The following is a 27,123-nucleotide window of genomic DNA, read 5'->3' on the forward strand; positions in this document are numbered from 1 at the left end:
ACCCATTGTACACACAAAACGTTCCCTGCCCGTAATAGGTTGGACATGGACATTTGCAATCGTATCAGAGCAGAGGTGAAGCTAAGGAAATCAGGAAATCCAGGCAGTTCAAAGGAATACATAGGTTTATTGTATGCTAAAGCTTTCTACAAGAATCTGAGCTACTAAAGCAAATTGGCAGTAGATAAGATTCAGTGGAATTCAAGGCGGGGCTGGACTTAGATCTCTTGTGGGCACGAAGGGATTCGAGACTGATAACATGTTTGACACCCCCCTCCCTGGAGCTCAGCCTGGTCATCTCCTACGATAGGACTAAAACGGTCTTCTGACATATTAAAAAATGCCTGAAGCTGTTCACTGGGAGAAGACCAGCATAGAGTTGCCATCCTATTTCGTAGGGACTTCGCTTATTTATTTATTTGCAGAATTCACCCTGTTCTCATACAAAAACACTTGGCAGCTTGAGAGGGAGGGGCTGCTCTAGTCTAAGGAGAGCAAAAATAGTGGAATAGCTTCTTCAAAAGGCAGTTAGCTCATCTTAAGCCATCTTCCTCTGAAGGGAAGCCAGGAGTACATTCTTGATTCTTCTTGTACTTTGTCAGTATTTGAGTTGGACCTTCCCCAACTTGGCAGTCTCAAAATGCGTCGGGGCTAAAATTCCCAGAATTTTCAGTTGGAATGGACAATTCATAGTGTTTGTGAATGTATATAATACTACAGCGAGATCTAGCAAGCTTCTCCCAAGCGGATGTCCATAGCCACTTCCCAGAATCTGTAATTTGCAGCTGTGCTGCTACTTCCATAACAAACACGAGGAATTAAATCTCTGTGTGGATGAGAAATAAAGAGGTCTATTTTGCTGCAACATTTCTTCAGACTTCAGGGAAAGGCGGTTTGCTTTTTGGGATCCACATTTCCTATCTGGGAGCAGATAAAGTTTAGTCAGTGCTGAAATTGGATGGAGATATCAACGAAAGAGGAAGGTCCTTGTTGATGATAACAAGGGTCTGTGAAATCTCGGCACGGCCACCTCAGCGCGGCCATCTTGCCATGGCCATGTCGCCATGTCCATCTCGGCATGGCTATCTCGGCACTACCATCTCTGTGTGGGACAGATTGCCAGCCTGCTGGAGGCTGGACCCAGATCTGGAGACACAGCCTGTTGCAACGTTGTGGTTGACAAAGGGATATGCCACACCGAGTTGAGTGAGTTTCCCATGGTGATTTGTCCTGTGCTAAGATGGTGGCACCAAGGTGGCCACGCTGAGATGGCTGTGGTGACATGGCCATGGCAAGATGGCGGCGCCAAGGTGGTGCCGCCAATATGTATCATTCTGGACCACTTATAATTTCTTCTAGAACGTAAATGGTGGACCAGTTAGGTTTGGCTAAGAAAGAAAATAATTGGTTCCATTAACTGTCTCCTTCCCACCCACTCCCCTTCATAATTTGAGCATACTGAATTTTCCCACCTCCTTTCCTGTAATGTTCCTCTAGCCAAAGCAACTTTGGAGAAGGTAAGTTGTGTGTGTTACAACTCCCTTGAGGTGTTACACATATTAAATAAAATTTGCCCTCTCACAATTTTGCCAAACATATCAACTGAGGCTCCTTTGAAGCTGAATCTGTGTGGAAAATTTGCAAAACAGGAAAAGTCAGTGTTGGTTTGGGATTTTCATCCAAATATTTTTGTATTTGTGAAAGGAAGAGTTAACTTTGAGAGAGTCTGTCTTTTGAAGATCCTATAGATCAAAGTAATCTTTGTTTTTTTCTCTCCCCCACCCTTTCCCCCAAAGGTTTGGATGAGCGACCGACTTCAGGTTCTTGGGCAACAGGAGATCAGAACAACTCCACGTTTGACCAAGTCAGGGTAAGGATCAGGAAGATCTGTTCTCTGCAAGATCCCAAATGGATCTTTGGGGGTTTGTCTATAGATATGTCTTTTGAGATGGGAAAGTGAACTATCTTAATTCCCATTTTTTCTGGAAATATAGGAAAAGTAACTTTCTTCTCACCCTAATTCTTGCTATTTAATTTTGAGGAATCAAATCTGTAATTTTAAGGAATTATTTCCTGAGAGCATCCTGTCATATATCCTGTAGGAAATCAATCAATAAGCATGAGGTGAAAACAACAACTTTCTTGCTCACATATGCTTAATGGGATCATATTTGAAAGATATTCTTTACCTTACTCTTTAGCTCCTAAATCTCCCAGACCTGCTTACATACAGTAATGTAAAATCGGTGCTGCTCGTTCAGCTTATAGTCTAATACAAAAAGAAAAAAGGGATGAAGAAGGAAGAGGAAATGACAGGCTTACGAATCAATTCTTAAAGTTCTATTGCAGTTCAAGTTAAGTTCAGATCATAAAATGATCTGCTGGAATGGAAGTAGTTGAGAGAAAAACAGAGCCTGAAGGAATTGGTATTTTAACAAAGTTGAGGTTTATTCCATGGAATCTAATGGAATGGCTGATGTACACTAAGAGATTGTCCATGAGATTAAGGTTCTGTTCAGCTATCTCAGTTAAATGTTTGGTTATCTTGTTTTTGAGTCTCATCTGTCTTCCTTCCAACATTAATCATCCATCTTTTTGAACTACATTTGACTTATTTTCTTTCCCACGATAATAGCAGGTGAAGAGAATGGTTTTTCCAGAACCTTCCCTATTCTAGAGAATATCATATTTATTTAGTTATGGAATTTAGAAGCAACTCATCTAACTCTGAGGTGGATTCCGTCTTTTATGATGGAGACTTTCTGTATGTGCTGAGGTTGGGTGATTTCCTCACTTCCCTCCATAACCCTGAGGCAGCATGGCTTAAGGGAAATGTGTTGACTTTTTTAACTTGTGCACCGCTTCAGCCGAGACCCAGTCTGGTGTAAGGCATCGGGCTAGAAACCGGGAGACTGAATCATAGTCCCGCGCCTTGGGCAAGAAGCCAGCTGGTTGACCTTGGACCAGTCATTCTCTCTCAACATAGGAAAGAGGCAATGGCAAAACACCTTGCCAAGAAACTTCAGGGACTTGTCCAGGCACTCTTTGTGAATCGGGCATGATTGAACAGAAGAAAAAAAATATTGGAAAATGAGAGTATATAGAAACAGTTTGCTAGTCAGTTGGAGTTGATTTGATCCATCCCAAGATAGCTGGCCTTTATAAGATCCAACTAAATTGAATTTTAAAAGTGTATTTTGATTTGGAAATGGTTCTGGGACACCCATAATCTTGTGGATTGAGATAGGAGCAGGTAGGCAATGTGCTTCATGACTTTGTGCGTATGGATCCTAATTTTTTTCTTCCCCTTATAGCAGGGTTATGGCGAAGGTTCACACTACAGTGAACACAGGGACCTGCCATCCCATAACAGCATATCTTCGTCATCATTCCTGGGGTCTGGAATAGTAGGTAAGTCTCCCTGCTTGGAGCAAGTCTTGACATTGTAAAATTTTGCTCATCTGGAACGCTACCCACTGGCAAGATGGCTGCTGTATTTGATGGGACTGGCCGTGTTTGATTTTAGTAGAAAGATAGATGATAGCAGAATGTAACCTACTTTCTTCCTGGTCATCTCATCAACTTTCTGATCAGGGGTGAAATGTAAAATTTGTTACCACTGTTTCTGTGGGCGTGGCTGGGTGGGAGGGGGAATGTGACTGGGTGGGCGTGACCAACTTTTTTTTTTTTTACTTTTAAAAGCATTTTTTCTACAACCTCTTCAGCCTCTTCGAAGAGGTTGTAAAAATGCTTTTAAAAACCTCTGATGAACTCAGCTGGGATCGCCAGAGGAGCCTTTTAAAAGCATTTTTTCTATAACCTCTTCGGCTGAAGAGGTTGTAGAAAAAATGCTTTTAAAGGGTTCTGACAATCCCAACTGAGCCACGCAATCATCAGAGGCTTTTTTTTTTACTTTTAAAAGCATTTTTTGGCCAAAGAGAAATTGCTTTTAAAAGTAAAAAAAACAGCAAAACCCTCTGATGATCGTGCGGCTCAGCTGGGCATGGGCAGCGGGGGCAGGGATTTTTGCTACCGGTTCTCTGAACCACCTGCCGCCATCGCTACCGGGTCGGGCGATCTGGTCTGAACCGGGAGCATTTCACCCCTACTTCTGATGATGCTTTCTTGACCACCTTGGTTATTAGTCTTTGTTTGACTTGTCTCTGAGCCATCACCATTTTCTGATTTCCTTGTGTGATGTGTGGAAAAGAATGGGAAATGTCGATCTTGCTCAGAATCAGAATTCTTAGTTCATAGGAATTGCAGGGCTGTTTAACACAGAATTTTTCTGGCTGCCCCCAGTTAAATGGAACCAGCAGGGTCGCTTTTTTTGCAAGGCCATTTCTGAAGGTGAGGGGATCCTTGGTGCTGTCTGGGTCTGGTTGCTTTCTTCCAGTCATTTCACTACCCAGTCTAGTAACAACATCATCATCATCATCATCATTATTATTATTATTATTATTATTATTATTATTATTATTATTATTAATTTATTCGATTTTTATACCGCCCTTCTCCCGAAGGACTCAGCCAAAAGTAAAAACAGGCAATACAATATACAATTAAAATACAAATTAAAATACAAATGAAAAAACTTATTTTATAATTGGCCTAAAAAACTTTAAAATATATAAAACTAAAACCCCTTAAAATTAATAATAGAAAATTTAAAATCAATAAAATTTAAGCCAGCCCCGCGCGAATGAAAAGATGTGTCTTCAGTTCGCGGCGGAAGGTCCGAAGGTCAGGTATTTGGCGTAAACCCGGGGGAAGCTCGTTCCAGAGTGTGGGAGCCCCCACAGAGAAGGACCTTCCCCTGGGGGCCACCAGCCGACATTGCTTGGCGGACGGCACCCTGAGAAGTCCCTCTCTGTGAGAGCGTACAGGTCGGTGGGAGGCATGCGGTAACAGCAGGCGGTCCCGTAAGTACCCAGGCCCTAAGCCATGGAGCGCTTTAAAGGTAGTGACCAAAATCTTAAAGTGCACCCAAAAGGCCACAGGTAGGCAGTGCAGCCTGCGCAGGAGCGGTGTTACGCGGGAGCTACGCGTAGCTCCCTCTATCACCCGCGCAGCTGCATTCTGGACTAACTGAAGCCTCCGAGTGCACCTCAAGGGGAGCCCCATGTAGAGAGCATTACAATAATCCAAGCGAGAGGTAACGAGCGCATGAGTGACTGTGCACAAGGCATCCCGATCAAGGAAGGGGCGCAACTGCCGAACCAGGCGAACCTGGTGGAAGGCCCTCCTGGAGACGGCCGTCAAATGATCTTCAAACGACAGCCGTTCATCCAGGAGGACACCTAAGTTGCGCACCCTATCCTTTGGGGCCAATAACTCGCCTCCATCATCAACAGTGATGACGTTACAGATAGTCCTTGAATTATGACTGCCATTAAGGCCAAAATTTATGTTGCTAAGTGAGTTTTGCCCCATTTTACGAACTTTCCTGCCAAAGTTGTTAAGTGAAATCACTGCAGTTGTAAAGTTAGTAACACGGTTGTTAAGTGAATCTGACTTCCCCCATCGACTTTGCTTCTCAGAGAGTCGCAAAATGGGATCTCGTGACTCTTGGGACACTGCAGCCGTCATAAATATGAGTCAGTTGCCAAGCATCTGAATTCTGCTCACTTGCCCGCGGGGATACTGCAAAGGTCGTAACTGTGAAAAAAATGGTCATAAGTCACATTTTTCAGAGCTGTTGTAACTTTGAACGGTCACTAAACAGACTGTTGTAAGTCGAGGAATATCTGGTTTGTGTAATGAAACGTCTGCAAGAAAACAACCAAGTTCATACAGCACCAAGGATCCCTCATTTCAACCCTGAGCTACAAATATTCTCCTTTGGAAGCGGGTGTTTGTACACATAAAGCCACATGGCTCACATTTTTGAGGTACTCTTTAACGGATACCCCTCCCCCACACCTCCTGAGAGTATTTGTGAATTAATCAACAGTAAGGGAGAAAAGCAAAGAGGTTGGTGGGAATTATTTAACTGTTAGGAAGGAAACCAAACCGCCTGAGTAGATCTCTTTCAAGTAATTATTTCTAGCAATTAACTCCTTTTCAGGGCTAAGCTTGCTAATCTAGCCAGCATTGTAACTGGTGTGCATCCTGGACAATGGGTTTTAATCGGTTCACAGTCTTCCGCTCCTCCCTCCCAACTGCCTTTAATCTCAACATGTTATCTGTTCCCTTGCTAGGAATTATACACTTAATAGAATGACTGGTTTTGAAAAATCCCATTTTTTTTCCAAATGCCATAGTGAGGAGGGAAACCCTTTGTGTTCCTTGAAGCAGACCCCAAAATATCCACATGTTCGTGTTTGGCCACCAGCTGAGACATGCTAGCCATTTGTAGGGCAGAGGGGTACGCAAAAGAACATTTGCATCTTTCTCCTGAATGCCAATCTTGCTGCTGCCCTGGGATGGCCTGGCATTTTTTCCGGAATTTAATCCTCTTGAACCAGAAGCTGTTGGGGTGTGTTCTGGCCAAGATCCTGGAATGTTGGGTTGTGCTTATGCCTAGGATTACATTGGCTGCGTCCTGACCTAATGCTAAGCCAGGATTTGTTAACCATTGTGTGTTGAAACATCCAAGAGCCTGTTCATTTACGCAGCATGTGGGGAAAAAAGTGATAGATAGGTTAATTGATCCTGGAAAGTCAGCTGCCAACCAAATAGCGTTTTGTGTAGATGAGCCAATGAATGCCAACCATAGTTAAACATACTTTTTTAAAAAAATCCCCACAGGTAAGGTAGCTTCTCTCCCTCTTTGATTGAGAATTAACAAATTTGTATCTTTGCCTATCATTCTTTTAGTGCGAGCAACAAACTAGGCAGAGCAAGCTAAACCATAGTTTCCACTTACCTTCGGGTGAAGACAGTAAAAAACCATGGTTATTGCGAACCCAAGTTAAGCTTGTTTGGATCGTGATTCTACTTTTGCTGGAGTTAAGCGCAAAAGTTCACAAACGTCAAAAAGTTCACAAATGTGTATCTGCATAAGGCCTATGAGGAGTAGATGTGAAATTCTGAATTTCTCCAACCTACTAATTGGATTAATTGCCTTCTCTCCTCCCCACCCCCTCCAGCCAATCTGTCTCCTTATTAACAATTCTTAACCCTTTCCTGAAACAGACGTGCTTTAGAGATGCAATCAGAATTTATTTTATTTATTTATTTTATTTGTTTTATTTTGTCACACAGTATATATAAGCATAAGCATGAAATAATTGTACAATATATAAGCATATATATGAGTATGTATGTAATGACTATATTAATTGGATATAACGAAAGGAAACAATACGACAGGAACGATAGGCTCTTATGCACGCCTCTTACAGACCTCTTAGGAATGGGATGAGGTCAATGGTAGATAGTTTTTGGTTGAAGCTTTGGGGATTTTGGGAAGAGACCACAGAGTCAGATAGTGTATTCCAAGCATTAACAACTCTGTTACTGAAGTCATATTTTCTGCAATCAAGATTGGAGCGGTTAACATTAAGCTTAAATCTATTGTGTGTTTGTGTATTGTTGCAATTGAAGCTGAAGTAGTCTTTGACAGGAAGGACATTGTAATAGATGATTCTATGAGAAACTCAGGTCATGTCGAATTCAACATCACTTCCTTCCTGCTAAGGCAACCTGCTTTCCAAGCAGAATATATTTGATCCATGCATAGAACGAGACATGTTTTCTGTTTCATATGTACGTCTACTGACCACCCTTACAGCAGTGTAGATTTCATCATAATTTCCTGAAGTTAGCAATGATGATTTTAAAATTAAATGGTCAGATCTAAGAATTATCAGGGGGGGGGGGGCAGAGACAGAAAGGTCCTAGGACTGTACCAGTTATCTGATAGTGGGGGACGGGGAAGGTCCTGGCACTGAAGCCAGTAATTCTTTAGGCATTTTGATAGTGTTAACCATCTTGAAATCAAGCAATAACAGATGCATGATTGCTGTTATAATAGCTGGCCCTTGAAAACGTACCAGCTTTTAATATACAGGCAATCCTCAACTTACGACCATAATTGAGCCTCAGATTTCCATTGCTAAGCAGGACAGTAGCTAAGTGAGTTTTGCCCCGTTTTGCGACCTTTCTGACCACAGTTATTAAGGGAATCATTGCCATTGATAAGTTAGAAAACATGGTTGCTTCCCCGTTGATTTTGCTTGTTCAGAAGGTCACAAAAAATTTTGAAAATTCAAAATGCCAAGCCTCTGAATTTTGATCCCGTGACCATGGTGACGCTGCAACGGTCGTAAATGTGGGGAAATGGCACTAGGTCACTTTTTTCATTGCCGTAGTAACTTCAAACGGTTCTGAAATGAATGGTTGTAAACCGAGGACTACCTGTATTACAAAATGAGATGGTTGCAGGGGGCAAGGAAGGAGAGATGGCTGCAGTTCTCTTCTCCCACCAGCCTCGCGTCATGTCTGAGCAGCAGCTCTGATTTGAAGGCATCCGTGTGTAAACTCCCAGTAGGCCGAACGAATTGCCTGTGCGGAACACACCTGTTCTTCCCTGATGAAATCCATTGTCAAATGGAGAAAGATATCCTAAAGTTGCTGGTGTGTCTCTCGTACTCTGCAGCTTTGCTTTAATTTGGTTCATTGGTTGCAGCTCTGAATGTTCTGTGTGTATGTGTATCTGTATGCACGCATGCAGCTAGGGCCATTACCTCAACTGTATTGCAACTCTGCAGAAAGGATTCAGGATTGTTGTGTGCCAAAATCAAGAAATCCCTGCTGGCAAAGCCTCACGGAATTTCCATCTTGACCATCCCTTTTTCAATGATGACCTTACCCATGACCTGCAATTTGTATATTAATGGCCCTTATATGATTCAGATTTCTTATTTAATAATAATAATAATAATAGCAACAACAACAACAACAACAGAGTTGGAAGGGACCTTGGAGGCCTTCTAGTCCAACCCCCGGCCCAGGCAGGAAACCCTACGCCACTTCAGACAAATGGTTATCCAACATTTTCTTAAAAATTTCCAGTGTTGGAGCATTCACAACTTCCGCAGGCAAGTTGTTCCACTTATTAATTGTTCTAACTGTCAGGAAATTTCTCGTTCGTTCTAAGATGCTTCTCTCCTTGATTAGTTTCCACCCATTGCTTCTCCTGCCCTCAGGTGCTTTGGAGAATAGTTTGACTCCCTCTTCTTTGTGGCAACCCCTGAGATATTGGAACATTGCTGTCAGGTCTCCACTAGTCCTTCTTTTCATTAAACTAGACATACCCAGTTCCTGCAACTGTTCTTCATATTTAACCATGATTTGGTTGGTGTGCTAGACCTTTGTTATTTCCAGTTCATTCATATTTGAAAAATAAGTTTGTATTTTAATTTACTCCCGAAGGCTTTTTGAAAAAGAATCATAGAGTCGTAATGAGAGAATCTGACAACTTCCATTTAGCTTAGCTGCTTATTTCTCCAGTCTTAAAGTTATATTGCCTGGTTTCCTCTCCTGTTTATGAATTTTCAAGGGAATCTGCATAAACTTGGCAACCGGCTCACATTTACGTCCAGTTGCAGCATATTATGGTCATGTGGCTGCAATTTACGATATTTTTTGCCGTTTTATAGCAGAAAATGTTTAAAAAAACCCTCCTATTGGATACACTGGATTTGCTTAACAACCCTGTGGTTCGCTTACTGACTGCGGTGACTTCACTTTACCACCATTGTAAAAATGGTCATAAAATCGAATTTGGTCACGTGGTAACCTGCTTAACCACCACCACAACAGCTTACAACCAAAATTCTGGGTTCAGTTGTGGTTGTAAATCAAGGTCTACAGTCTTAAGTCAATGTGCCATGCCCCCTCCTTTATTCCTTTTTGCTAAAATACAGGAGAAAATTAGTGCATTAGAAGTGCTTGCTGTATCTATTTTGTCTCACCCAAACAAGGCTTCACTCATTGTAGAGACATGCAATGTCCCTTGCAGCACTCAGAACCCAAGGGGGAAATAATTAACATTAAATTAAAAATTAAAATACAAATGCCTAGCCACAAAAATAATATTAACCTGGACGTATTAGCAAATACATGGCAATTGATTAAAAGAAAGTTAGTTAGAACAATTAATCAGTGGAACAACTTGCCTGCAGAAGTTGTAAATGCTCCAACACTGGAAATTTTTAAGAAAATGTTGGATAGCCATTTGTCTGAAATGGTATAGGGTTTCCTGCCTGGGCAGGGGGTTGGACTAGAAGACCTCCAAGGTCCCTTCTATTATTATTATTATTATAAAATAACACGGACTCACACTAAGCCAGGAAGTAGATTTCTAAAGTGCTTTTTTCCCCCTGGGAAAAAATAGCCAAGAAAGAGGAAAATCCCCTCCCCCACTCATTTACCTTCCCTCTCATCCTGATCTTGTCAAGATTAATTCCTGTGCACAGCTATAGAAGCTCCAATCTAGAAGGAAAGGTTTTGCCATTTGCTTTTCGAAGGCTCCTGAACTTCTGTGTTGTGGTTTAACCCGAGTCAGCAGAGTGGCAAAAAAACCACCGGGGCTATTTTTGTGTGGTGAGAGGGGGGCGGAGAGTAGAATGAGGGCAGTCATATGGCAAAATTAGTTCCTAAACCGCTTTTAAAAAATTAGGTCAGTTAAAAGATTTCGCCCTACAACCTTTTGACCTCCTGTTTACTTAATGCTAAGCCTCTCAAATGAATGGGAATGTGCGTGGCATAATGCCTGTTTGCTATTGAAAAATGTTATATCACCGCTGGGTTTTCCAACCGGTGTATATTTGAGAAAAGTCAGGATCGGCCTTGATGGCCGAATGACTGCCTCTGAAGGGCATCTGCTGGGAGATTGGTGGACTTCCTGGTGCAGGTGGTGGGCCATGGTGAGAACAGGCAGCCGAACCAGATGGGAACCGGGGATCTGAGCCAGCTGTTTGCGTTCATGTGTTGGAAGAAATATCCATCTGGGTTCAGTTCCAAGTGGGGACAAAGACACTGGAAACATGGAGACTGCTTGGAAAGATGGTTTAATGGTGGTCAGGATCACATGGCTTGAGTTCCTGAACAGAAAAGGGCGAGATCCTGTGCACTCCCTGGCTTTATGCTTTCTCTGAGCTTTGAATTTCCTGGGGCACAGGAAGAGTACCCTGATTGGCTGTCAGACTCCCAGGGGGTGGGGGTCTTAGCTAGCCTTGCTGGCTGATGTAATCTTCCCAGGTACCATGTGGTGAGTTTCAGTTGCTAGATGGGTTCTATTATGATGCAGATGATGGCCCATTGACAAAGGTGGGGGGTGGCAGGAAGTTGCAGGGAGCTGCTTTGTCTTTAAAACATGTTTCTCCATTTCTCATCCAGGGAAATATATTCTGCCTTTTTAAATATTTTCTAAAATATTTCATCTTCTAGGAGGGGGGTGGGTGCTAAATTCCTACACATGTGAATGGTACATTTATTTTAGTGTGAGTTTTCAACATGGGAGTAATAGTTATCAGGTTCACACATGAAGTTTCAATAAACTGATTTTTTTGCTGAAAGCCTATGCGCAGGAATCTTTTATTGCTAAAAGCTTATACAAAGGAACTTCTTATTACTAAAAACCTATGCACAGGAATCTTCTCAACTAACAGTGGACACCTGCTTAGAGTTAGATAAGAGTCAACGGCACTTAAAGGAGGCTGGACTCTGTTCTCTTATGGCTACGCAGGGATTCTAGCGGTGGTGAAATCCAATTTTTTTTACTACCAGTTCTGTGGGCATGGCTTGGTGGGCATGGTGTCGCTTGGTGGGCATGGCAGGGGAAGGATTCTGCAAAATCCCCATTCTCTCCCCACTCCTGAGGGAAGGATATCGCAAAATCTCCATTCCCACCCCACTCTGGGGTTAGCCAGAGGTGGTATTTGCCAGTTCTCCGAACTACTCAAAATTTCCGCTGCCGGTTCTCCAAACTGCTGAAAATTTCCGCTGTTGGTTCTCCAGAACCTGCTGGATTTCACCCCTGGATTCTTGGCTGATCCTCCTTTTCACTCCACCCCATGTTCTGCCATCCGTTCTCCCACGGTGGCTGAAATAATTTGAGCTCTGAGACACATTTATATGCTAAAGTCTAACAGCCTCTTAAGCTTTTGAACAGATGTCTATGGAGATCCTCTGTTATACAGGTCGTGGTTGTCCCCAAAGCGCTTTTTCAAAAGGCAACTGGACTTTATTTTTCCTTGAAGATGTTTCACTTCCCATCCAAGAAGCTTCCTCAGTTCTCTCATTCTTGAATGAGAAGCGAAACGTCTTCAAGGAAAGACCAAGTCCAGTTGCCTTTTGGGCGGGGGGGAAACACCTTTGGGTCTTGAAACAAATGCCATGAAGCTGGCGGACGATGAAGAAAAGAGGACCGGAAATTTGGATAATTCAGAGGAACCTCCTGTAGGAAGGCAGCTGGAGAGTCAGAAGTTCTGGCGAGAGCCAAGGCTGATCTTGCTTCTGAGCCCCCTCTCTCCACCAAGACTAACTGGCTGCTACCCAAAACAAACTTTGAATTAGATGGAATGAAGGGGTTCAGCCAGCAAACAGTTGGGAGATTGCAGTATTCAGTCCTGGCGAGATCATTGGAGAAGGAAAAAGCTGGGTTTGAATCCTTGTGGTATTTTTGACTGGCACGCCATCTTACCCTGATTACATTGCTTGAAGGATGAAAATCTTAAAAAGTAGGGAGAAATATCGATGGCTGCAAGCTAATTTGGAGAGGGGGAAGGAGGGGGGGCTAAGAAAGGAAAAAGAAGGCAGATACTGGGGAGATTCTGAAAACTGGTGAAAGCAAAGTTATCTGCCTTATCCTGGCTTTCTTGCCTTTAAAAAAAAAAAGGTAATTAACACTAAACAGTTTTATTCTTATCTCCATAAATGCAATCTGAGGTTCGTATGAGTGTGTATACATCAGTGAGAGGGTGACTTTGGCGTGCATTCTTTCCCATGGGTGTAAAATGGACGTCTAATGTTACGTCCATTCGGCCCCATAAACATCCTGTCTGTGTATAAAACATTGTTTCTGGAATAAAGGGGCCCACCGAAAAATTGTTTTATTTCATTTCCTTATAAGATTTGGCATACAAACGTGATTAAATAAATAATAGAGGGAACTGGGTTTGTGTTCTTTTTTTTTAGCGGAGGGAATAAGTATGGTTACAAGATGCTTCATCCATGTCTCGGATAAGATCTAGACTTTTGCCCAGGGCCACAGAAATTATAATGCTTTATTGATGCAAATATTTGCAGATCCCTCGCATCCTGGACATAAACTGTTTCAACTCCTACCCTCAAAACGACGCTATAGAGCACTGCACACCAGAACAACTAGACACAAGAACAGTTTTTTCCCGAAGGCCATCACTCTGCTAAACAAATAATTCCCTCAACACTGTCAGACTATTTACTGAATCTGCACTACTATTAATCGTTTCATAGTTCCCATCACCAATCTCTTTCCACTTATGACTGTATGACTATAACTTGTTGCTGGCAATCCTTATGATTTATATTGATATATTGATCATCAATTGTGTTGTAAATGTTGTACCTTGATGAACGTATCTTTTCTTTTATGTACACTGAGAGCATATGCACCAAGACAAATTCCTTGTGTGTCCAATCACACTTGGCCAATAAAATTCTATTCTATTCTATTCATAGAGTTCCCATATGAAATGGGGTCTTCTCAGTTAGAATAGGGAAAAGATGGAATCTTTTCATCAGAACAAGGGTGTCAAACTCAAGGCCCGCAGGCCAAATCTGGCCCACAAGGTGGTTGGATCTGGCTCGTGGGGCCATCCTGGTATACCCAGTGCAAAGAGGAAAGATCGGCCAGCATGGCATTGGCCCGGTCTACCCAATGTGAAGAGGAAACATGTCAGCAGTTTGGGGAGTGGCATCGAACTGGCTACACCCACCCAGTTGCCCATGCCTACCCAATTTGCCACACCCACCCGGCCCCCTGAAGTCAACCACAGCCCTGATGCTGCTGAAATTGAGTTTGACACCCCTGACCTAGAATATGGAGAAGATAGGATCTTCTCAGAATATGGAGAAAGTGGGGGTCTCAACCAGAAAATAGAGAGGATGGGGTCTTTCCAGCTAGAATGTGAAGAAGATGGGGTCTTTTCAGCTGAAGTATGGAGAGGTCTTCTCAACTAGAAATTTATAGGGTTACTTCTTTCAATTAAGAAAAAAACGCACTAATTTTATTTCATTTCATTTCATTTTAATTTTATTACCAACGCGCCAAATATCTCAGCTGCTAACGTATATTTATTTTGGATGGGTTTTTTTTTATTGTTTTAAAATGCTCCCAGTGTTTTAATTATGATTTTGAATTGTAAGCTGCTGAGAAACATTGGGATGGGCAGCTATAGAAACTGAATAAATAATAATAATTAGAATACTGGTTTGAGAAGATCTGGGATATTGGCAGTTGGTAGGGAAGTGCAATGATTTGAATCCAGAATTGAAGAGTAGCCACAAATACGGCTGCAACACCCATCAGCGCTTCCTCTGAGAAGCCATGTCTTTTTTTTGGGAACTCATGTAGCAGCCAGGAAAATATCCTTTTGTGTTATCCAGATATGCAACAAACTGTTTCAGGGTGTGCTGTTGCTATTTCCTAAACCAGGGTCTGCAACCTTAAACACTCAAAGAGCCATTTGGACCCGTTTCCCACAGAAAAGAAAACACCGGGAGCCACAAAACCCGTGCCTGACTATTTCTTGAGTGGTCACAAAACTAGCATATGTGGTTGAATTAAATGTTCTGTTTTCTTCTGAAACTTTACTTTTCTTGGATTTATCCATGGTTGGCCTACTGGGGGTTGAAAAGCTCAATAAATCGCGTGCCGGCAGGTGTCGCATATTGGCGGTTGTGACACACATATTTTGAGTATTAGGGAGCCGCAGCAGGGGTGAAAGAGCCATATGCGGCTCCAGAGTCGCAGGTTGCTGACCCTTGTCCTAAACACAAATGTATGTTTTCCTGCAATCCTACAGCAACAACACAAGCCTGGGAAAACATACAGTTTTTAAAGGATGTGCCAACCATTGCAAAGTAACTTTCTGGCTTCAGATCCAAAATGTTGCACATCCCAAGGTGTTGGCTTTCCAACAAAGCTCCAACATATCAGGAAAACCTTTGTTTTCTCGCTATATTCTGACTTACGTCTCCATTTATGGGTAATTTTCTTAACACTTCGATTTGCTCCGAACAGATTGGAGGTGAGACTAGGTATAAAATTCTCGTTATCACCAGCTCTTGGGGTGCTCATTGTTGGGGAACCCGGGTGTACATAAACAGGCTGCCTTGAGATATTGTTGAACTGTGTCTTATTTTTAACCCTGATTTGACTTTTAGAAGGTTGAATTGGGTTTTGAGAGTGTCAGATAAAAAGATGCAACAGAATTGGAAGGTGAATAGAAATGGAGGGTTAATCCCTACCACCTGCCTGCTTTCAACTATCCTAATATTTCCCCAGACAGACTTTTGTCTCTTTGATTGTTCATCTCTAGGAAAAGGTACAGAAAGAAGCAACTACCCATTTGGAAGAGATGCAGGCATGCCAGCTATCAATCAGGTAAGCAGTGCTGCTCTTTTATTTTAGTTAATTAATTAATTAATTTGAAATGCATTTTAAAGGCTTATTTTGCAAAGTCTTGATCTCTTAGATTAGAACGAAGAGATGAATGTTTTCTTTCTTGCAAGCAGAATAAGGAAATTTCACTTTTCCTCTAGGGCAGGGGTCTCCAAACTTGGCAACTTTAAGCCTGGCGGACTTCAACTCCCAGAATTCCCCAGCCAATCATTCCCCAATAGTGGGAGGGAGGCTATTTAACCCCCATTTGAAAAAGTCCACAAGAGAGAGCCATCATTTAGCCTCCAAGGAGGAATCCACAATTCACTGCTGAAGCTCTCTGGCTTTCAGATCCAGCTTAAGTCTTGCCATCCACACTTTTTATCCAAAAGAGATGTGCCAGACTAGACCAAGTCCTGCTAATGCAGCATTTTCATTTTTTCCAATTCTGATCAGGATCTGGGTAGCTTCACAAGTAGAGTTTGTTTACCTGTCCGTCCATCCATCCATCCATCTACTCATCCATCAATCCCTATCCCTATAGCTATATATCTATAGCTATAGATATATAGTTACTTATATACAGTGGTGGGATTCAGCCAGTTTGCACCACTTCGGAAGAACCGGTTGTTAACTTTCTGAGCAGTTTGGCGAACTGGTTGTTGGAAGAAATCATTAGGGCAGAGAACTGGTTGGTAAATTACTTGAATCCCACTACTGCTTATATAGCTATGGTTATAGCTATAGCTATAGCTAGCTAACTTATTTGTCTCTATTATCTAGCTATCGCTATCTGTCTGTCTACCTACCTATCTATCTATCAAAATTAGAGGTGTGCAGGTAGTTTGAAAGTAGCAACTGTCATATTGGCTGTCTTGAGATCAGTGGTGGTATTCAGACAGTTCTATCAGGTTCGGGCGAACCTGTAACAGCTGCTGCGGGAGGCTCCGCCCACTCACCTGGAATCATCACGTCCCATATTTGACGCTCTGCGCATGTGCAGAAGGCTCTGCACATGCGTGGAGGTGGCATATGCGCTCACATTTGCGAACCAGTAGCGAAGGTAAGTGAATACCACCCCTGCTTGAGATCTGCTACTTATTTATTCTCTCCTTGCAAGTGGAATTTGCATTACATTCCCATGTTCAAATACCTTCACTTCCTTGGGTTTCCCTCCCCCTTTTTCAAATAAAAAAAAAAGAGTCTTTTTTTGCAGTAGTGTAAAAACTGCCTGTCTCTGAACACTGTAAACTGGTAACCCCTGACTCTCCTTGTGAGTTTCTTGCAGTCTGCCCAGAATGCTGGGCTAAACGGACTTGGGAGATTCATCCTTCATGGTTTGTGTTACAATCTGTGGACACAGAGATGAGGTTTAGGCCAGGGGTCCCTAAACGTGGCAACTTTAAAGACAACTTGTGGATTTACAACATCATGGCTGGCTGAGGAATTCTGGGAGTTGAAGTCCCCAGTCATTAAATTTGCCAAGTTTGGAGACTCCTAGTATAGACAAATGATTTGTTGAAGGAATCAAGCACCACACAAATGAGAGATCCTCTCACTTTCACAGTTATACTAATCATTCCTGCCGGTTGATGTTCTCTAAATATTTTGGATTATAACTCTTCATTCCTAATGGGTATGTCAGCTGGGAATTACAATTGTTATTCCCAACCAACACATTTGGAGGGTGTTAGGTTGGGGAAGAGAAAGAGTGGTGAGTAACTGCTCCATTTTATTTTACACACACACACACACACACACACACACACACACACACACGTATTTTTTGGACTATAAGACGCACCTAAATTTAGAAGAGGAAAACAACAATAAAAACTTTTTGGGCACCGTGCGCTCCATTTTCAGCCCTTTTTTCAGCCCTTTTCCAGCCTTTTTTCTGCCCGTTTTTGAGGCTTTTTTGGGCCCATTTTCAGAAAAAAACAGCTCCAAAAGAGCCCCCAAAACAGGCTGAAAAAAGCCCCAAAAACGGGCTGAAAAAAGGCCTTAAAAAGGGCCCAAAAATGGGGCGTGCGGAGGCCCAAAAACAGCCCAAAAAATCGGCTTTGCCAATATTCAGTCTATAAGTCGCACAGATATTTTCACCCTCTTTTGAGAGACAAAAAAAAAATGTGTCTTATAGTCCAAAAAATACAGTATATATATATTCTCCTCCATCTCGTCCCCACCTGTTCCTGTCTGAACAGAGTGGTGCCACACTCACAGTTGGTTTAAATGTTTCTTCTGAAGGAAAAATAAGATAAGATCCTAAAATGGTGGCAGGAGAAAAAAAAAAGAGAGGGTTTTTTCCCCCTCAAAACATTAGACCAATTTTTCCAAAAACTTCTGAGACAGGCGGAGATATATATATATATATCTCCGAAATATATATATATTTCTGCTGAATTTCAAAGCAGATGTGCGAGGACTGCTGTGGGTGCCAAAATAGATGTAATTTTAAAAACAGGGCAGGAGTCTTGCCAGCCGGCCATGTGTTTAAATAGTATGGGTTTGGAGTTTGCTTGTGTTGTTGTTGTTGTTTTAATTTGCTTTCTGGTAGGAGGAGGAGAGAGGCATAATTGAAAGGGTGACGTCATGAATGGAAGAGTCAGTGGGAAGAGCAGGGCTCTTGCTGGGCAGACCATAAATCAAGGGGAAGAAAGCATAGCCTGTAAGTTTTTCTTAGGCAAGGGGTCTGCCAAATCCAACATTATTGGTGAGACACAGTCTAAACATTTCCAGCAACAACTCTTCCGCGGTAGAATGCTTTTGAACAAGGAGTTTTCATTCCCCCCCTACTCCCCACCCCCACCCCAATACAGGTAGTCCTTGGGAGTGGTGCAGTGGCCTAGAGGTGGAGCTCTCACCTCACAATCAGGAGGCTGTGAGTTCGATCCTAGGTAGAGGCAGATATTTCTCTCTCTGGGCACACTGAGAATATATCTGCAGAACAAATCTCAGCATTGGCGTCAGGAAGAGCATCCGTCCAGTAAACACTCTGCTAGCTCCATTCAGTTGCCCAGACTCCATTCCGCCAGGGATTATGGGGTCGTTAAACGATGATGATGAATATAGGTAGTCCTCGATTTATGACCACAATTGAGCCCAAAATTTTGATTGTTAAGTGAGACTTTTTTCAGTGAACTTTGCCCCATTTTACGACTTTTCTTGACACAGTTCTTAAGTGAATTGCTGCAGTTTATAAATTCGTAACACAACTGTTAAGCGAATCGGGCTTCCCCATTGACTCTGCTTGTCAGAAGGTCGCAAAACTGTGATCCCATGATCCTGGACACAGCAAAGGTCATAAATATGAAACCAGTTGTCAAGCCTCTGACCACTCATGTGACCATGGGATGCTGCAGTGGTCGTAAGTGTGAAAAACCATCATAAATCACATTTTTCAGTACCGTTGTAACTTTGAACGGTCACTAAATGAACTATTACAAATCGAGGACTACCTGTACTTACTAGTTACTGGTCTTGTAAGACTTAGTTGAGATGAACATACTGATGAGACAAAACCAGATGTTTTTCAAGTGTTCCTCAAGCAAGACAAAAAAGGAACAATTCCCGTTTACTACAGGTAATCTTCAACATACAACCGTTCGTTTAGTGACCGTTCAAAGTTACAACAGCATTGAAAAAAGTGACTTATGACCATTTTTCACACTTACGACCATTGCAGCACCCGCATGGCCACATGAGCAAGATTCAGATGCTTGGCAACTGATTCATATTTATGACGGTTGCGGTGTCCTGGCATCATGTGATCCCCTTTTGCGACTTTCTGACAGGCAAAGTCAATGGGGAAGCCAGATTCACTTAACAGCCGTGTTACTAACTTAACTACGGTAGTGATTCACTTAACAATTGTGGCAAGAAAGGTCGTAAAATAAAACAAAGTTTACTTAGCAAATGTTTCACTTAGCAACAGAAATTTGGGGCTCAGTTGTGGTCGTAAGTCGAGGACTACCTGTATTTGTCTTCCCATATCTAATGTTTATCTATTTGTAAAATTTACTTATTTGTAAAATTTATTAGTCGCCCATATTGCCACAAGGTAACTCTAGGCAGCTTAGAGTAGAATGTTTAGAATATTCTAATTGTGACACTCCAAGATTTTGCTGCCAAAGATACTCCTCCACTTACAACCATTTGTTTAGTGAATGTTACAAAGGGGCAGGAAAAAAAAAAGACTTTACAACCAATCGTTTGCAAAGCTGGCAGGATCCTGTGGTCATGTGATCACCATTAGCAACTTTCCAGAGGTCTTTTGGCAAGCAAAGTCAGCGGGGGAAGCCAGATTTATTTAATGGCCACGTGATGCATTTAACAGTTATGGCAGAAAAGGTCAAAATCAGGGTGTGATTCACTTAACTTAGCATTGCTTAGCAGTGGAAATTCTGGTCCCAATTGTTGTCGCAAGTTGAGAAGTACCTGTAATGCATTTCTTTTCTTTTTTCAGAATTGAAAATGGAAATCCTCTCTCTTGCTTGCTTACTTATGCATTTATTTGAAAAACTTATATAATCCCCTAAAACGATGGGAACCCTCCAAATATTTAATTTCCTCCTTAATCCTTCCTTCCTTCCTTCCTTCCTTCCTTCCTTCCTTCCTTCCTTCCATCCATCCATTTATTTATTTATTTATTTATTTATTTTTATTTTATTTAATCACATTTTTATACTACCCTATCTCCCGAGGGACTCAGGGCAGTTTACAGCCTATTAAAAACACAAAAACACAAATATAAATACAAGATAAAACACTAATTAAAAAACTTATTGAATAAGGTCGAATTTAAAATTATAATTAAAATACTAAAACTCCATTAAAAACTGAATTAAAATTAACATCCTAGCCCAGTCCTGCACAAATAAATAGATGTGTCTTAAACTCGCAGCGAAAGGTTCGAAGGTCGGGAAGTTGACGGAGTCCCGGGGGAAGTTCGTTCCAGAGGGTGGGAGCTCCCACAGAGAAGGCCCTTCCCCTGGGTGTCGCCAGTCGGCACTGCCTGGTGGACGGCACCCCAAGGAGTCCCTCTCTGTGAGAGCGCACGGGTCGGTGGGAGGCAGTCGGTGGCAGCAGACAGTCCCGTAAGTAACCCGGCCCTAAGCCATGGAGCCATCCATCCATCCATCCATCCATCCATCCATCTATCTCCAGGAAGTAAAATCCTCATCTTACGGCCACTATTGGGACCACAATTTCCATTGCTAAGTAAGGCATTTGTTAAGTGAGTCGCATCTAATTTTACAACCTTTTTTTAGCATGATTGTTAAGTGAATCAAGAGGTCGTTAAGCAAACCCTGCTTTCCCCATTGACTTTGTTTGTTGGAAGCCAGCTGGGAAGCCCACAAATGGTGATCACGTAATCCCAGCATGCTGCAGCCACAATAAATGCATATCAACGGCCAGATGTCCAAATTTTGATCACGTGACCATCGGGGATGCTACAATAGCTGTAAGGGTGACGACCAGTTGTAGGTCACTTTTTTTAGTGTCTTTAATTTTGAACAAACCCTAAGGAAATGGTTGTAAATCAAGGATTGTCTGTATATTGTGTAGAAATTAGTCCTTAAACTGGAGAGTACCATTTAGCCAAAGCTGAGGAACCTGCGGCCTACCAGAAGTTGCTAAACTACAACTACCAGCATCCCTTTCTTGGTAAAGGTGTGGAATCTGCGGCCTACCAGAGGTTGCCAAACTACAACTACCAGCATCCCTTTCCTCTTGGACATGCTGGATAGGACTGTGTGTCTTGGACTACAATCCTGTGCTATTGCAGAGGTTGAAGTCCATCCTACCCAGAGGTTATCACTGAGGAAGGTTGCTATGGATTTCTGCCAAGTTGGCAAAGGTATGAAAGAACTAGACTAGCCAAACCGGTATATAAACCTGGCACTACCGCTCCCATGCATCCACATCTGGCACTCGGCTCCTCGTTTTGGAAAACCATGTTCGGCAAGAGATTTGGGTTTTGTTCAGGCTGTGATGGCACACTCTTGTTTTTCTTGTTTCTGCAGCCTGGCTTTCTGCCTAGTGAAATAGGGATTTCGAGTCCCAGCACGCTCTCCCCAACGGGGGTGAAGGGAAGCTCGCAGTACTACCCATACGCCAACAACCCTCGCAGGAGAGTCGCAGACAGCAACATAGGTATGTGGCCTTGGTGAGGGTGTTGGCTGGAGCAGGTTGCCTTTGTGAGGGTTGTGTGTAGCAAAAATTCTTGGTTGTAAAGAGGAAGACCAAAAAACGTTCCCTGTCAGGACCTCATTGTAGCCCTTCCATGACAGTTCCTTTCCTATTGTTTTGAGAGTTTCTCAGATTCATCTAAACCCCTGTTGTTGAACCTTAGCAATTTTTAAGATGGGTGGACTTCAATTCTCAGAATTCCCTGTGCAGCATGCTGGCTGGGGATTCTGGGAATTGACGGCCACACAGTTTAATTGCCAAGGTTGAAAAACACTTATCTAAACCAGGGGTCTCCAGTCTTGGCAACTTTAAGATTTGTGGACTTCAACTCCCAGAATTCCTCTGCCAGCAAAGCTGACTGAGGAACTCTGGGAGTTGAAGTCCACAAGTCTTAAAGTTGCCAAGGTTGGAGACCTCTGATCTAAACCACCATTCTTGCTCAAACGGGGAACAGCCAAGGGCTTCTAAGAAACCCAATAATTAATTATGAAGGCAGTAATCATCTCTGACTTATTTTTAACCCATAAGCCAGCATTTGGAGGGAAGATTTCTATGTAATTGTATCAGTCTTGTCTTTCCTAGGGAGGGACAATTGTATTAGGCCCATACTGAATAACTGAATACTATAGAGAGGAGATGTGCTTCCCACAACTTTTCTTCAAGGTTCGATTAATTCCAGATAATCAGCCTCCTTTGAATCATCATCACCAGTAGCCTGAAATAGACCTAATTCTGAATTTGTTTTCTTCAATTCATTATTTTCCTACCATTGGATGACCCAAGAATCTTAATATTTAGAGACAGAGAGGGGAAAAAAATCTTAACACTGTAGATCAGCTGTACTCAAATTAGTTTCGCTCTAAATGAGCTATGACAACAAATTCATAGAAACTGAAGGTTTGGGATTTTAAAAAAAATTACTTTTTTTACTTAAGAAATTTTATATGGTGGCCCACCTCAGTCTCAGTGACACTGGGTGTCTTACAAAGATAATTTGGGGAATTATGATCCCAATGTATCTGGAGAGGTACCAGTCATGGGTGTGGCTTGATGGGCCTGGCTTGGTGGGCGTGGCAGGGGAAGGATACTGTAAATTCTCCATTCCCTCCTCAATCCAAGGGAAGGATACTGCAAAATCCCCATTTCCTCCCAATCAGCTGGGACTTGGGAAGCCGAGAATAGATGCGGGCGGGGGCAGGCAGAATTTTTACTACCGGTTCTCCAAACTATTCAAAATTTCTGCTACCGGTTCTCCAGAACTGGTCAGAACCTGCTGAAACTCTGGTACCAGTTTAGAGATAGAGATTCTAACTCAGTCTATCTCAAGCTTGGCAACTTTAAGATGTAAGAACTTCAACACCCAGAATTCCCCAGCCGGCATGGCCGGCTGGAGAATTCTGGAAGTTGAAGTCACATGTCTGAAAGATGCCAAGGTTGAGAAAAAATGCTCTAACCAATGCTATCTTGTTGAAACTGTGTCCGAAACCTTACAAAGTGGCCTTCCCTGTCCAAGAAGTCCACCAATTGTTGGTACTGGGTCTCCAAAAGGTGTTGATCTACTACTGACTCATAGTTTGTCCATGATGTAATATAATAACAGCAACAGAAGCAATATTTATTTTACAAAGGGAAAACGGCCACGTATATTTGTTACAACAGAAACCATCTTTTTGTGACAGTTTCCCAAGTGTTTCCCAAACTGTGAGGTGTATCTCCTTTGAGGAGGTACAGATAGAATCCAGGGGAAGTGTGAAGAATCCCGGAAAAGTGTGAAGAACTTTTTAGTGTACAATTACAGTACATCCAGCTCTCCCATACTTTCATTGTGTTATTTCCATCGTCGATTTAGGTTCCTTTTGATGTTTGGATTTTTTTAGGGAAGGTGTGATCCATGCGGTAAAGCCTTTTGTGGAATCCATGAGTCCAAGAAACCTTTGCCTTAGTAGCAATATTGTTGTCATTTTAACAATGTTATGACAACGAAAACAAAATAGACAAAATGTCATTATTACCATATCAAATCTTTCCCCTCAAGAAGCTGAAATTTGCCTGAATTGTTGTGGTTCGTTCATTCATTCATTCATTCATTCATTCATTCATTCATTTCCTGCCTTTATTATTTTTTACAAATAATTCAAGGTGGCAAACATATCCACTATACCTTCCTCCTATTTTCCCCACAACAACCATGTGAGGTGAGTTGGGCTGAGAGAGAATGATTGGCCCAGGTCACTTAGCTGGCTTCCATGGCTACAGTACAACTAGAATTCACAGTCTCCCAGTTTCTAGCCTGGTGCCTTAAACCATTAGGCCAAACTGGCTCTCTTCTTCCTGTTTTATTCATCTATAGACTATGCAAGGCAGATTCCTCTGACAGTGAATGGGTCTATTGTAAAGGCAGGCCATAGAGTAAAGATGGGATTTGAATCCAGGTCTTCTGATACCCCTCCACTCACCTTGTCATGTGGGGTGTGAAACAAATAGAGAAGGCCAGAAGATTAGTGAGCTGGGTACGACCTACTTCCTGTGTGAAGCATCTTCAGGTGCTCTGTGCTTTGGGAAGCTCAGCCAGCTGCCAGGTATCCTGCATCCCATTGCTTTGAAGTCAGTTCCCCAGAAAGCTGCAAGCAACATCAGCTAGAGAAGCTTCAAAAATGAATTGGAGTCTCATAAGGATGTTTTGAGATCGCTTCCAGCACATCCTTCCTGGCAAGCAATTTTGCCAGCCAAATCCAAGCTGCATGTAAATATTCCTTGTGTCCTCCCCCACCTGCTCGATGGGCACCTTGTCCGATTCAGAGGAGCAGAGGGAGGATGCTAGGAGATCTTCCTTTAAAAAGCCAACCTCCCATCTCTTTCCAAGCGACAACGCCCCTCCCCCACCCACCCACACGCGCGCACACACACTCACACTCTTTATGAGGTGGAATGGAGGTAGTTGCTCGATTTTGCCTTCAGGAGAACCCAGACATCTGGCATTCATTGATGGAAAAGAATCTCAGGAATGGAGTCCTTTTAGTGAACGTAGCCGTGCGGCTTTTTCTCTGCCACTCGGCGGCCAGGACCAAAGGTGGGGGAGAAATCAGCCATTTGCAATCATTATTAATGTATATAACGCTGTCTGGGTAGGCGGTGTTTTGCAAAGAACAGGTGCGCAGGTCCTGGCCCCATTTCCCTGGCCTTAGAATTTAAAACAGACCCAGGAAGAGAGAGAGAATAGAAAAGGGAGAAACAGAGGCGGCAGCAGAGTGGAGGGCCACACTAGCAAGGGATGAAGAGAAGGATGGACTGGTAGGGTAAAACACTCAGGCCTTTATCCATGCCTTCTTAATCATCATAACAAATAAAAATTAATAATTAGAGGTGTGCAGGAATCTGACCCATAGCGGGAGTGATGTTTTCAGATCTGGCATGAACATGATAAACAAGGGGACCCATTTTAGCCCCGAACCATCTTTGCTGCTTTAGATTTGTGCATTGCATATTTTAAAAAATAATACATCTAGTCCAAATTTCGCTTCAGCCTCAGCCTTTCGGGAGTTTGCTAGTCAGCCTTTGAACTCTTATGCTTGCCTCCTTTTGAGAGTTTACAGGTAGACCTCGACTTATGACCACAGTTGAACCCAAAGTTCAATTACTAAGGAAAACAGTTGTTAAGTGAGTTTTGCCACAGTTGTTTAGGAAATCATTGCAGTGGTTAAATTGGCAATTAACTCACTACTATTGCAAATAGTCCTCGACTTACAACCACACTGGAGTTCGGAATTTCGGTTGTAAATCATTGTAGCTCTAAGTTGAAGGCACCACATGACCAGACTCGATTTTATGACTCTTTTACAACAATCGTAAAGCAAGGCAACGTAGTCACGAAGTAAACCAGGAGGTTGAATCAAATTATGGCATTTTTTTTGGGTGGAAACCAGCAAAAAAATTGCACGTTGTGCTTATGTGACTGCAGGACCCTGCAACCAGTTGTAAAAGTGGGCCAGTTGCCAAGGATCTAAAATATGAACACACCACGGCACACCACATGACCAGACTCGATTTTACGACTGTTTAACAAATCATTAAGTAAATCATGTGGTTGAATCGTTGCAACAAGTCACAACTTTGACAATGGGTTGTAAATAGCTTTTGTTCAGTCCATTGTAATTTTGACCAGTTGTTAAACAACTAGTTCAAAAGTCAATGTCTGTCTGTCTATTTTTCTCTTTTCCCCTCTTTCTGCAAAATAGCTCATTTAAAAGAGCTGTTTTCTTACTTCCAAGAAAACCCTGAAAAGGAGAACCATATTTTAAACCTAAACAAAGTCTATAATGCTCAGCCTTATCCTTCTTTTTGAGCTTGTGAGGTAGAGGGGAGAATAGCTTCACAGAAGTGGAGTTAAACCCTAGCAGTTTTTCCCCCTGGATCAATTCTTCTTTCCTCTTCTTTTATGAAGATCCTGCCAAACAAAACAAATGCTTCCTTCCTACTATGATTCAATTCGTTCCCCTCATTTGTATGTCAAAAATGTTCTCAAGAAGAAAGCACCCTCCGTGATCAATTTGGACTTTCTCTCCAGCTCAGTACTCTCTGGGTACCTTGAACTACAAAATCCATCATCCTTAGGGAGTTACAAAGGTGTAGTCCAGCAGATTTGGGGATGTGCTGGGTAGAGGAAGATGGGACCTAAAGAATGTATCATGAGGTGCACAGGCAGTTCATATTTGATGAATATTTAAGGGGCCATCTGTCTCTGGTAGAGTTGGCGTGCTTTGAGTCCCATTGATTGAACAGAGCTACAATGGGCCCCACCTTCTCTGTCACAGCATCTGCTCTCCAACACAGTATCTCCAGTGGTTCAGATCACGGGTCTCCAACCTTGCAACTTTAAGCCTGGCGGACTTCAACTCCCAGAATTCTGGGAGTTGAAGTCCGCCAGACGTAAAGTTGCCAAGGTTGGAGACCCCTGGTTCAGATGACCCCTCCCCATCTGACCTTGTTTAAGCAAGTCTTGAAGATTTGGCTCTTCCCCCAATCCATGGGTTAGGGAGTACATCAGTCCCTCCTTAACCCTTGGGAATCTGCAGAGATAAGGGTTACAATTTTATGCTGTACCCGGATGTCTGTTAATTCTTTTTCCTGGCTAATAATGTGCTGTTCTTAATATTGTACATGGCTCAGAGTCATTATGGTGTCGGGTGGCTTTGGAAAATTTAACAAATGTCACTGGAAGTGCAAGCTTCACTAATAATGGGATATAATTAACAAGAACGAAAGGAAGACAAAACGGTGTGAAACTGTGAATGCCAAAAATACACGCTGCCTTTATCTCAAAACATTGCTTAGCAGTC

At 42.5% G+C, this 27,123-nt stretch overlaps 1 protein-coding gene across 1 annotated transcript in view; it reads left to right on the top strand.

Annotated features, from left to right (window-relative positions):
- TCF3 (transcription factor 3) overlaps positions 1-27,123 on the top strand; it is a 133,305-nt gene that overhangs the window by 62,078 nt on the left and 44,104 nt on the right. Inside the window, 4 exon segments of the mRNA XM_058163370.1 lie at positions 1,797-1,870; positions 3,315-3,411; positions 15,534-15,598; positions 21,622-21,751. Of these exon segments, the coding sequence (XP_058019353.1) occupies positions 1,797-1,870; positions 3,315-3,411; positions 15,534-15,598; positions 21,622-21,751 (366 nt within the window).

This window comes from Ahaetulla prasina, chromosome 1, assembly GCF_028640845.1.
Source record: "Ahaetulla prasina isolate Xishuangbanna chromosome 1, ASM2864084v1, whole genome shotgun sequence".
Lineage (NCBI taxonomy): Eukaryota > Metazoa > Chordata > Lepidosauria > Squamata > Colubridae > Ahaetulla > Ahaetulla prasina.